The 12730-nt window shown below is 39.3% G+C and overlaps 1 protein-coding gene across 8 annotated transcripts in view; it reads right to left on the reverse strand.

Annotated features, from left to right (window-relative positions):
• ncor1 (nuclear receptor corepressor 1) overlaps positions 1-12730 on the reverse strand; it is a 57172-nt gene that overhangs the window by 36882 nt on the left and 7560 nt on the right. For all 8 annotated transcript variants that reach the window (XM_061752529.1, XM_061752528.1, XM_061752526.1 and 5 more), the window contains exons 3-9: positions 6427-6521; positions 6085-6292; positions 5567-5749; positions 3971-4084; positions 2055-2111; positions 1894-1946; positions 1065-1131 (exon numbers count right to left, since the gene is read on the reverse strand). In XM_061752529.1, coding sequence (XP_061608513.1) covers positions 1065-1131; positions 1894-1946; positions 2055-2111; positions 3971-4084; positions 5567-5749; positions 6085-6292; positions 6427-6521 — 777 coding nt within the window. The remainder of the gene's footprint in view (positions 1-1064; positions 1132-1893; positions 1947-2054; positions 2112-3970; positions 4085-5566; positions 5750-6084; positions 6293-6426; positions 6522-12730) is intronic.

Raw genomic sequence — 12730 nt, forward strand, 5'->3', positions numbered from 1 at the left:
AATCAATTACAAATAGTCATTCCCACGTGATTACAGTAGCATTCATTGTATACGAGTTCCTTTGTCATTGTACTGACAAACTAATATAAACAAATGATCATATTACTCCTCTTTTATGTGCAATATTTAAAATACCGCTGAGATCGCTTTTCCAGAGGCTTAACAGTTAAATTGGACTGGGAGGACAATGCACCCTCATTTCCACACTGGAGCCAGAGACAAACAACTCTTTCCTCTTGGCATGAGGCCACAAGCTCTCCACCATTATTCAGAGTCCAAAAGGCCTTCAGACAGCTGGAGAAAGGTGATATTCACTGGAACATTTGATTTCAGTCATAGCGCAAGGGTCCCCTTCTTTGATGGGATTCTGATATAATTGCATTCCCGGGTACTGCCAACAGCAACAGTTCTGTAGACAGAGCGATCCTCTGTATATAAAAGGCATTATTTGTGTACAGTTAAGTGGAATCTGAACCATCAGTATGGCCGAGCCTATGGCTTAGGACCAACTAACAGCAAAACAAATGAAACTGCAAGATTTCTTAGGTAGCCTACCTCTTGCCATAAATCAACTGTGATTGGCTTTAGCATCCCTATAACCAAAAACAGAATAAATAGTATAGACAACGGACAGATGGAAGCACTACTAGACATGGATGTGCGAAATTCAACTGATTACTATTTAAAGAATAATTTATTTTTCTGCATTCTGGAATTAGTCATCAAGTCAAATCCATTGTGCATTTCCATTCACGAAAACGACTTTCAGTTTTAGTGTGCTCATTGAATCAAGAGAACTGGAATACTGGCTCTAAAAATAGTAGTAGTAAACGGGGGGGTATTATTTGTCTTTGGCAACTTAAAAGTACAAACTGGAACACGAGAATTTTCACTGTGTCATTTTTGTTGAGCTCTCTACTCTTTAACACATCAAACAAACTTTCACCTTCCAAACAGACTGTTTAATTCTTTCACAGATGGATTTGTGATTCCAAAACTATTTTGGAAACAAAATCTGAGGTTACCAAATTTCCAAAATGCTTAATAAAAGCAGAAACACTTACCCTTTGTTTACGAGCATGGTTCCTCCTCTTAAAAAACAGAATCAGCTTCTTCCTCATTACTTGATTGCTTTTGAGAGAAAAACACATTCAGTTTTTGTGTTTTATTATGTTGACATGCTAAGTTGTTTACAAAGGCAAAGTAAAACAGAAATGATGTTTCTTCACACTGTAAATACTCAATGACCAACAACGTTTATGTGCAGTGGCACACTACAGGTAATTGTTTACACATTTTTTTTTTTTTTTTTTACTTTTTTTTTGGTCCTGTTCGGCTGTTAGGTCAAGCAGAATGGGAAAGCGGTGTCCCTTTTATGCCGGAACAGTTTTACTGTGTCACAGTGGAGTTTTTAAGCTCCGCTGTGGTTTCTTAGTATTATAATTGAGCTTTATTGAGAATCAGAGTCGATCAGTCGAACACAACAAAGTTTCTAGAGGGGAGAGCGTAACAAAGACAAAAGACAAAAGACAAAGCACTAATTGTTTACACATTAAGTTGGTTGTTGTTAGAGAATGGTGCAAATTCTCCCTGAAAGCTTGGCTTGCAAGACAAATGGTGATGATCAATGTCTTGTTAAAAGAGTCAGATGGGCCACTGTCATGCTACACAGTTTTGTGTTGCTTTAATCACACACCTAACATAGTCATGTCCAGCCTTACACTTTCCTTTGCTATGAGCCAATTCAATCAAGTGACTGGACAAATCCGATTGCGCTGAATCATCATGAGTTTTATCACACTGAGGTAAAACCTTTCGACACGTAATGAGTACTGTATTTCTTTATAATCGTTAAGGCCCAGAGGTTTGTGATGTACAATTGATGATACTCACGTTTTAATGTTGTCATGGTAAACTTTTGTGTCTGATGGTTGATTGTACAGGGGCTAGGCAGTGCAAACAGAAGTCACCATTAAAGATTCACATGCAGTCATTTCTAAATTGCTAATGAGCTAGAAATGATCAAATGTACTATAAATCAATCAGTGTCATACCAGCTCAACCTTGGGACCAAGTCCTTCCAGTATTTTATGGGCCTCTTCAGCTTTTTTCTATAAAATTAGGAACATATGGTAATAATACTACTAACATTACAAATGAAGACAAATGCTCATATAAATAAATATACAGTGAACCCACACTATTGTGGATTTTTAAGCAATCGTATTTCATGGATTTTTACAGTATACATGGAAGTCAATTTATTTCAATGGAATTTTATTCATACAACACCAAATTAAAACTGAAGTTGTCTCAAGGCACTTTAAAAATGGAACAGGTCTACAACTACAGTGACTCCTCACACATTACGAGACCAACTGAATTGAGAGTTGCGTGCCTTCATTGTCGTACCACGTTGGGCGCAATATGCTGGGACGGAGCTCTAATGGCTGTAGTGTAAGAGCAAGAAGAAGAGGCAAATAAGGTCCCCTACTAAGCTGCAGTTGAGTAGAGAGAATATGAGCAGAGAGAATTTATGCTTATGAGCAACGTTCTATGTGGGGTTTATATGCGTTGCTGCTCCGTCCGTGTCTGTTAAAGTAGCAGTTGTTTGAAGGTTTATAATTACCGTAACATCTATGCTCATTTCCGTTAGCCTCTTTGTGGCACTTCACATGATATATTAGCATTAAGCTAGCAGACTTTCATTAGACCAAAACATGTCTTAGTTGAACATTTGGGTGTTTAAATATATAATATTGAAATCTTTGTTTGTTTTGTGTGTCTATTTTACAGTATACTTCAACTGAGAGTGGCAAACAGCCTGAAGCAAGCACGATATTTGGAGAACAGTTTGAGCCATTGTCTTTTCATTTCCTCAAAGAAAATTTAAGATGATAATCTCCCATTTTTGGACAGCAAGAGAGTGAGAGCAGGTGCTATGGAATATTTTAAAAGGGTGTTTTAATAACTTTAAATGTGTTAAGAGTTAAAACAAGTTCTTTTTTTTTTTTTTTGGAATGATCTCTCAGTATCACTGATTTGTAGCTATTGCAGGTGGGTCTGGAACTATCCCAGCGATAAATAGCGTTCAGTGGCATAAAAGCAAGTGAAGTTAAGGCAACAGGCAGCCAGATATGATAGTCATTTATTATTACTAATTAAAAAGATGATCTGGCAAAAAACAACAATTAAAATTAACTTAGTTAAGGCCTGAGATAAAAAAAAAAAAAAAAAATTAAATGCTTTACTCAGACTTTAACAGTTTAAAGCACACGTGTCAAAGTGGTGGCACGGGGGCCAGATCCGGCCCGCCACATCATTTTATGTGGCCCGCGAAAGCAAATCAAAATTGCTCATTGTGTTCTGGTGTAATACCATTGAGATATTTGCAAGCATTTTTGAAAAGAAATGTAATAGTTGAAAAACTTGTTTTTACATGCTTCTGATTTCAAAACTGGCTATTCATCAATGTGTTGTGTATACTGTATGTAATTACAGTATAGGAGGTAATCTTTCATTTATATGGGTTCACAGTTGTAGCGCCGCTCATAACGTCATATAAGTCATAACGATGTGGCCTGTGGCAAAAATGAGTTTGAAAGGGTTAACTGCTGACAGAAAATGTGACGGACATGAACTATAGTAAGCTTTCCCAGTGCTCAGTCAAACCTACAGGAAAGTCTGCCAGTGAACTTCACTTTAAACTTCCTAATGTCTAACAAAAGATAACTTAAACTAAACTAACATGAAGAACTAAACTCAAACTGTCAAAAGTTTTTTGTTTTTTTTCTACGTTTGTTGAGGATAAGCGGAACGGAAGATGAATGAATGAATAATGTTTGTTGATGAAATGCAGAAAACATGCTGGTGTGCACAATGTGCAGCAGAGTCCGTTCACAGAGGTCAATTCTGTGTAGCGTTAATACTTGTTGCTAATACGTCTTGGTATTGAAAACTGAAAACTCACCCTGTTCTCATCATAGATGATTTGGACTATGCTGCGGTGCTTGTGTTCCACTGGGGGAGGGGTCACTGGTTTTTCTGGCTCCACTGGCTTTGCTGCTTCCTCCTCCAGTTGTTGCTAGGAGATAATACCCCCCCAAAAAAAATAAATATATATATCAAGTTCAGAAAAGTACACAAAATAAGACAAGACCAAGACATGCAGCCAGCCTATCTATTCATGACCCAAGTGTAGTTGATTTTTTCATCCGTCCTGTGGTGATATGATCTTAACCTCTGACTGGAGGGAAACAGGAAGATTAATAATCAGATTACTCTCACATGTTCGTTCGAGTATAAAATACAAAAACTCAAGGGTTCAGCCACTGAGATCATGTTGATGACTCAGGACAAGTTTACCTGAGCAATGTTTGGTTGGTCAATATTTCCAAACTAAAGATTATGTGGTGGTTCTTGATGCACTAACACCAGCCGCAGTCCACTTCTTATGAAGCTCCCCCCAGATTTCTGTTGCGTGACAATCCTCTCAAGGCTGCAGTCATCTCTGTCACTTGTGCACCTTTTCCAGCCACATTTACATTCTGTTCATGTACTTTGATACCACGCTCTATGAGCATCCAGCTTCTTTTGCAATTTCTTTTTGAGACCTTTTCTCCTTATGGAGAGTGTCAATGATGGTTTTCTGCACAACCGTCAAGTCAGCAGTCTTCCCCATGATTCTGAAGCCTACTAAACCAGACTGACACCATTTAAAGGTTGAGGGAAAACCTCTGCAGGTGTTTTGCGTTAATTAGCTGACAAGATTGGGACACAGGGAGCCGACAATGTTTAACTTTGTCATGATATTCTAATTTTGTGAAATACTCGAATTTTTTTGGTCTTTCTGCCATAATCATCCAAATTGAAACAAAGTCTTGAAATATTTCACTTTGTGTGTGGTGAACTAATATAACATACGAATTTCACTTTTTGAAACAAATTACTGAAATTAGGGTTGGCCATCGAGAATCGATTGGAACCGGGACTAACATTCCAGTTCTCCCGGAATCGTTCAGATTTTTCGTGCCAAAATGCTGAGTTCTGGTGCGTACCCTTCAAAATAAAAGGCTACAAGCTTAAAAGAGGAAGTCAATTTAAAACTTGCACATTTAAACCATTTGACGTGATAAAACGGTCGCAAATAACTATTGTAACAATGCTATATTTAACTTTTAGCTGAAATAATAATTCATGAATATCAAGTCAATTGGGTTAGTTCCACACACATTGCCTTAGAGTTCGTAGGTTTGATATTGATACTGTTTATAAAGAACCCCGAAGTTCATGCGGCGGGCTGCTAAGAAAATGGATGTCCATAATTTGGACACCCTTTATTTAAACCATGCAAACGTTTTCCGACCCAACCCACTAAAAGAATCGGAATAGAGAATCATTTGGAACCGGAATCGGGACCGGAATTGTTCAAATTCAAACAATGCCCAACCCTAATTGAAATAAATAGAATTTCCCTCGATATTCACATTTTTTGGCACATACCTGTAATACAACCATTTTATTGTGTGTTATGTTGAGACACAATGAAGCCAACTGGACAACTAACTTGCTTTTTCTTCAGCTTGAAAATCTGCTGCTCCACTTTAGCAATCTCTCTGTCCACACGGTCCATACTTTGAATCAGCTCCTCCTTGGATAGCTTGGAAGGAGACGTGTCATGCTCTTCCCCAAGGTGTAATGTAGGTCCTCCTGGGGAAGGACATTCCACTTTCACAGTGAAAGGAGACTCCTGGAAAAAAATTAAAAAATAAACTTGATAAACCTACTGTATAACACAACTGTTAAACACAATTGTTGTATTATAATAGACAAGGAAATGACACACAAGTGATGCTGGCCAAAATAGCTGTTATCTGTATTTCAAAGAAAGCTCATTTGAAGTGTTTGTTAACATCTTGAGCATAATACACACTGTGACTGGACATCCTGAACACAACAAAAATAAATAATACTGCTGCACAACTCCTTGCAGCTGCAAGAACATTCAGTCAATTTAAAAAAAAAAATCCACACAGTAAACAAGTGACACAGTTAATCACATTTGGTAAATAAAAGAGAACCTACCTTTTTGACCTCCACAGTGGCTCTGAGACTATCCTGTAGAGTATGGTGCATGGGCAAGAGAATACCCCCAGCAGAAGAAGAGCTACGGGTCATGTGGGCCTCAGCAATCGAGTCCATGCGTGGGCGCTTCGTTTCCAGTGCATCATGTTCAGCCTGAGAAGTGATGCAGTGGAACTGCTGCTCGTAACCATGACGTCTCTCTGGAGGCCTGCAAAACAGGGAAAAATAAAAAAAAATAAAAAAATAAAAAAATAAAAAAAGAATACGAAAAAGTCCCAACATACAATGTGCGCATGAATGCTCTACTGATCCAACAGATAGGATATTTGAGGAAACAATTACCTTTCAGTACCAGGGTGGAATTCAGACAGTAAAGATGGTCTTCTTCGACCCTGCGGATCTTGCATGTGAGATCGATAATCTGGGACAGAGAAATCCTGAAAGCAACACAAGGGACAACACAAACCACATTTTACAATGTTTTACTTTTGATACTTAATACTACTTCAAAACAACTCATAATAGGTGCCCTGTGTTAAAAAGCTTTTATGACAATGGATCAGACCAAGTTGTTGCAAAGCCCCTTAATAAATAATGATTTCTGAGTGAATGGATATAAAGTAGACAACTATTGATGCTGAAAATGAGGACACAGCTGGCATGACCTCATCCCACTACCATGTTCTGATGAAATGTATGTACTGTAGCAATAGACTTCCTGTAAATAGAAGCTGTGTACATGTAGTCCCAACAAAACAATCACTGGTGAGCAGTGAGGAGGACACTGCATTTCAGGGCTGGGGTTTTTCAAATGTTTCGGAACCCATAATTCTACCACTTTTACCATATTCAAATAATCCAATAAAAATGGATTTTGCATGACTAAACAACAATACAAAATATGGATGTGAGGTATAGTATAGTAGCAGCGTAGTGGTTGATATAGCTGGATTATGTCCCGCTGGCATGGATGGTATCAATCCCCACTCAATGTGTTAATCATAATCACTCTGCTGATCAGTCCAGAGTGTATTCCGCCCTTAACATCATGTCAGCTCCTGTCGGGACCATGAACAGGATAAGGCAAGCGATGTAGAAAATTGATAGTTGGACAGATAAATTGTTGTTTTGACACTGAAGAATAAGGAGGAGATAAAAGGTGAGATCAAATCCACGATGAAAGGCAAAGTAAAAAAAATAACTGTAGAAAAATAACTTGGCCATGTTGTGTCCAGATTTCATTCAACAGAACAGAGATATTCTGTAGGGCAGACGGTAACCTGGAGGGCAATAATACCTCAATATCTGAAGAAGAACTGAGAAAGTGATCATCAAGCTATAGAGATGTGGCAGATGCGGCCGCAGCGGACTTGGACCAAATGCAAGATAGTCCCATCTTTTTGTGGGGACAACAATTACAGAAGGAAATCAAAACAGTACAAGTTCGGCTGAATTTCATAAACCACATCAACAATAAATGTGACAAAAGTTCGAAGCAATTATAATACAGGTTTGTGCCAAAAAAAAATTCAATATCGAAGGAATGTCCATATATTTCAATAACTTGTTTCAAAAAGTCAAACCTGTATATTAGCTAACCACACACAAAGTGAAATGCTTCAAGCCTTTATTTGTTTCAATTTTGATGATTATGGCAGAAAGACAAATAAAAAATGTAAAAAAAATCCAGTATTTCACAAAATTAGAATATCATCAAGTTCAACACTGTAGGCTCCCTGTGTCCCAATCTTCTCAGCTAAAAAACACAAAACACCTGCAGAAGATTTTCGAAGCCTTTAAATGGCTTCATATGCTTCAGAATCAAGGGGACGACTGCTGACTTGACAGTTGTGCAGAAAACCATCATTGACACCGTCCATAGGGAGAAAAGGTCTCAAAAAGAATTTGCAAAATAAGATGGATGCTCACAGAGCGCTGTATCAAAGTACACAAACAGAATGTGAAGAGGAAGGAGAAAATGTGGCCGGAAAAGGTGCACAAGTGACAGCGATGACCGAGCCTTGAGAGGATTCTCAAGCAACGGCGATTCAGAAATGTGGGGGAGTGGACTGAGGCTGGTGTCAGTGCATCAAGAACACCACCACATACAGACGTCTGGATGACATGGGCTACAGCTGTAGAATTCCACGTGTCAAGCTACTCCTGAACCAAAAACAATGTCACAAGCGTCTGTGCTTTGCTAAGGAGAAAAACTACTGGTCTGTTGCCCAGTGGTCCCAAGTCCTCTTTTCAGATGAAAGTAAATGTTCCATTTCATTGGGAAATCAAGGTCCTAGAGTCTGGAGTAAAGCTGTAGAAGCACAAAAGTCAAGCTGCTTAAAGTCCAGTGTGAAGTTTTCATAGCCAGTCATGGTTTGGGGAGCCAGGCCATTTGCTTGTGTGGGTCCATTGTCTTTTATCAAGTCCACAGTCAATGCAGCTGTCTACCAGGACATTTTAGAGCACTTCATATGCTTCCCGGTGCCGACGAGCTTTTTGAAGACAATGATTTTATTTTCCAGCAGGATTTGGCCCCTGCGCACAAAGCCAAAACTACCAACACCTGGTTTAATTAGCAGTACTTGATTGACCAGCAATCTCGACTGACTTGAACCCCATTTAAAATGTATGGGGTATTATCAAGAGGAAGATGAGGGAACAGAAACCCCGAAATGCAGACGATCTGAAGGCCAATATCAAAGCAACTTGTGCTACAATAACACCTGAACTGTGTCAAAGGCTGATCAACTCCATCCCACACAGCCTTGATGCTGTAATTAATGTAAAAGGAGGCCCAACAAAGTACTGAGGGCATATTACTTTAACACACTTTTAAGAAGGCCAACATTTCTGTGTTAAAGATCCTTTTTTGGTTGGTCACAAGAAATATTCTCATTTTGTGACATAATGGATTTGTTTATTTTTTTGTTCGGCTGTTAGGTCAAGCAGAATGGAAAATCTGTATCCCTTTAATGCTGGAACAGTTTAACTGTGTCACAGTGGAGTTTTTAAGCTTCCGCTGTGGTATTATAATTGAGGTTTATTGAGAATCAGACTTGATCAGTCGAACAGAACAAAGTTTCTAGAAGGGAGAGAGAAACAAAGACAAAGGACAAAGCACTAATTGCAAACAGGATGAGAGAAGTAAATCATTACATTATCTACAACAATGAAATATTAAATATGAGTGTTGCATGGGGCTGTCGTGCTACACCCTGTGAGGGAAGGACAGGACAAGATAGAACACGACAAGGACAGCGAACCCGGCTGTACAACTGAAGTGTGGTGGCATTAATTATGTGAATTATAAAAGTCTACAGGATGAGAGTATAAGTGAGGGGATACACGAGCGATTTGCATATTCATGAGTTATTTGTCGCAGTAAGTGCGTGACCCCACACGCAGTGAAAGACCCAAACGTCTTCCATTTCAGAATTATGGAGGCCACTGTGCTCTTTGGAACCTTAATTGCAGCAGAAATTTTTTCATAACCTTGGCCAGATCTGTGCCTTGTCACAGTTCTGTCTCTGAGCTCTTCAGGCAGTTCCTTTGACCTCATGATTCTCATTTCACAGTCCTCTCCAGGGTGCGGTTATCCCTATTGCTTGTCCACTTTCCCTTCCCTTCGCCTCTCTATTAACATGCTTGGACACAGAGCTCTGTGTGCAGCCAGCCTCTTTAGCAATGACGTTTTGTCTCTTGCCCTCCTTGTGCAACTCGTCAATGGTTGTCTTTTGAACAACTGTCAGGTCAGCAGTCTTCCCCATGATGGTTTGGGCTTTTCATGAGTTGTCGTTATAATCATCAACATTAAAAGAAAGAAAACCCTTGAAATACATCAGTCTGTGTGAAATGAATTTATACATTATACACGTTGCACTTTTGCCGGCACGGTGGACGACTGGCGACCAGTTCAGGGTGTAGCCCGCCTCCTGCCCGATGACAGCTGGGATAGGCTCGAGCACGCCCGCGATCTTAGTGAGGAGAAGCGGCTCAGAAAATGGATGGATGGATGGATTTATTTTTTTTATTTTTTTATTTTTTTAAATAAATGGATCAAATGTATTCACCAAGTTTATCCTAAAAAAAAAACCTGAAAAGAACACATAGTTGTCAGCATGCCATGACCTCCACAAAAACCTGAACAAGCTAGTAGTTACAGGAAATATTACCAAACTCCAGTTTTGTTCCAGATCTAAGCAAACAATGCAAATGCCCACAAATGAACCACTGACACTTTCTGTGGAAGTAAGCTTCTAGGAAATCTGGCCTCCAAAGTAGCTGGGACACACTATCCATTACTCACTTTAGTGATAAAAAAAAAAAAAAGTGAGTTTAAAAATATGCCAAGTATGATTAGAACTAGGCTTTACATGATCAGGATTTTTGGGGCCGATCACAGAGTTTAAAAAAATGATAACCGATCACCGATCCGATTACTAGATTGAGCAATGAGTCTATTGAAATGACTTGTTCATTTACTGTATATCCTTGTGTACTGTATACCGAGTATCTTCAGAAGTATTCGCTAGTCAGGTCATGTATTCTAATCAGTCAGGTCAAACCAACATTACAACATGACAGAAATAATGGCTGCTAACTTACTGTAATTTAATTACTTTATTGTATTTAAATTACTGCACACACACCGAAACTTCAGAGCATCATTAGACATAACGCCGGCATGTTTACGTACTACCGTTGGCTACATAATGTTTTGTTGCCTGCTTGCGAACCGTATCGAATTAAAAGTATGTGAACATACGTCAAGCAATCCTTGAACAAACGTCTTCTCCCGAGCACCGGTGACCACCACACATTTTTCCCCATTTTGTTCTTATAATACACGCATCGCGATGTCGTCGCCATGGTAACAAGTGTATCCGGTCACGTTTAAGCCCCGTGATCGTAAAAGATGGGATGCAAAGATTTTATTGTCGTAGTCCGACATGCATCGTGAAAAGACAAAATGTGTCTTGTAGTCTGATCCAGGCATTACGTGTTGTTTGTCCCACACTGCCAACATTTTTATTTTTTTTTTTAAACAACTATTGGCCGTCAGATATTTACAGTAGTACTTTAAAAGACACACGACAATGCTAAAAATAAACTAGCTTTTGGATTCAAATACACGATGACGACGCGGCGTAAATGTCTTTTGCGTAGCCGATCAAGGACGTCATTGATTGGATCATCGAATTATGACATTAAAGCCAATCAGCATAAAATGCTAATTATCAGCAGATACCAATCAAGCCGATGAGATCGGTGTAAAGTCTAATTAGAACTGCAAATGAACGTTCTTCTCTCGATTGTTTTCTTTCAATTTAAATACATTTTACTTAACTTTGTAAAATGTTAGAGTATAAAATCTGATCAAAAGACTGTGGGGTTCACGAACAAAGACTATTAACTGGATTGGGAGTTTGGGACTGAGTCGCAGTTGAGAGTATGTAAATCAAAGGCAGTGATTTATTTTAGTGTGACAGTGAATATTTACACGTACATCTCACACTGTAAACAGCGGCAGCTTTGCACAAGGGCGTTTCATTTTCACTCTGGATGCGGAGGTGTGTGGGGGGGGGGGGGGAAGTCACCAAAGTTGCTGGCTTTGTCACTAGTCGCTTTTGGGGGGGGGGAGTAACTAAGAGAAGTCGGAAAGTCACCAGATTTAGCAAGAAACATTTTGGCAGTGTCGTGTAGCCTATGTACAGGCAATGATGAAAACGGCTTAATAAAGTGAGTCAAAGAAATGCCTCACTTTTTCTACAAATATGAAAAGAAACGACTACAAAATGTAAAACCACAGAACACAAGAGGTGGGATCAAGTCATTGCTTTGCAAGTCACAACAAAATAATGTATTTTTATATTTAATTAATATGCATATCACATACTGCATTTGTATATCTAATATATTTTCAAATTCGTATTTATTTATCAAAACAAATTTGATAAAAAAGTGCATTGAACCCTTCCTGGGAATTACAGTCTCTCAGGACCTGAAGTGGGCGATCAACATCAACTCCGTCCAGCAGAGGATGTACTTCCTGCGGCCTGCCACAGGAGCTGCTGAGGCAGTTCTACATAGCGCTCATCGACTCAGTCCTGTGTTCTTCAATCATAGTCTGGTTCGGTGCTGCTATAAAAAAGGACAAACTCCGACTGCAACAATCAAAACTGCTGAAAAGATTGTCGGTACCCCCCTACCAACCCTTGAGGACTTGCACGCTGCCAGAACTAAGACAAGAGCGTGCAAAATCCTCTCGGACCCTCCACATCCTGGCCACCAGCTCTTCCAGCTCGGCGCTACTGATCAATGCAAACTAGAACTAGCAGACATTCCAACAGCTTCTTCCCTCTTGCAATCAACTTCTTAAACAACTAACCTACAAATCCATTGCAACATGCTGCCAAATTTTTTTGTCTTGAGTTTGTTGTCACATTTCTATCGGGCCAATTATACATTACTCGTGCACTCACTGTAGTAGTCTTGCCACGCTGCACTATTTGCATATCTGTTGTTGACCAATACTGGCCACTCATGCCAGAGTAACATCTGCCCCACTTGCACACTGACTGAGGAGCATCTGCAACATTTGCACAATCGACATTGTCCCAGATTATCGCGCTACTAGTCACTTTAA

The sequence above is a fragment of the Phyllopteryx taeniolatus genome, chromosome 17 (assembly GCF_024500385.1).
Source record: "Phyllopteryx taeniolatus isolate TA_2022b chromosome 17, UOR_Ptae_1.2, whole genome shotgun sequence".
Lineage (NCBI taxonomy): Eukaryota > Metazoa > Chordata > Actinopteri > Syngnathiformes > Syngnathidae > Phyllopteryx > Phyllopteryx taeniolatus.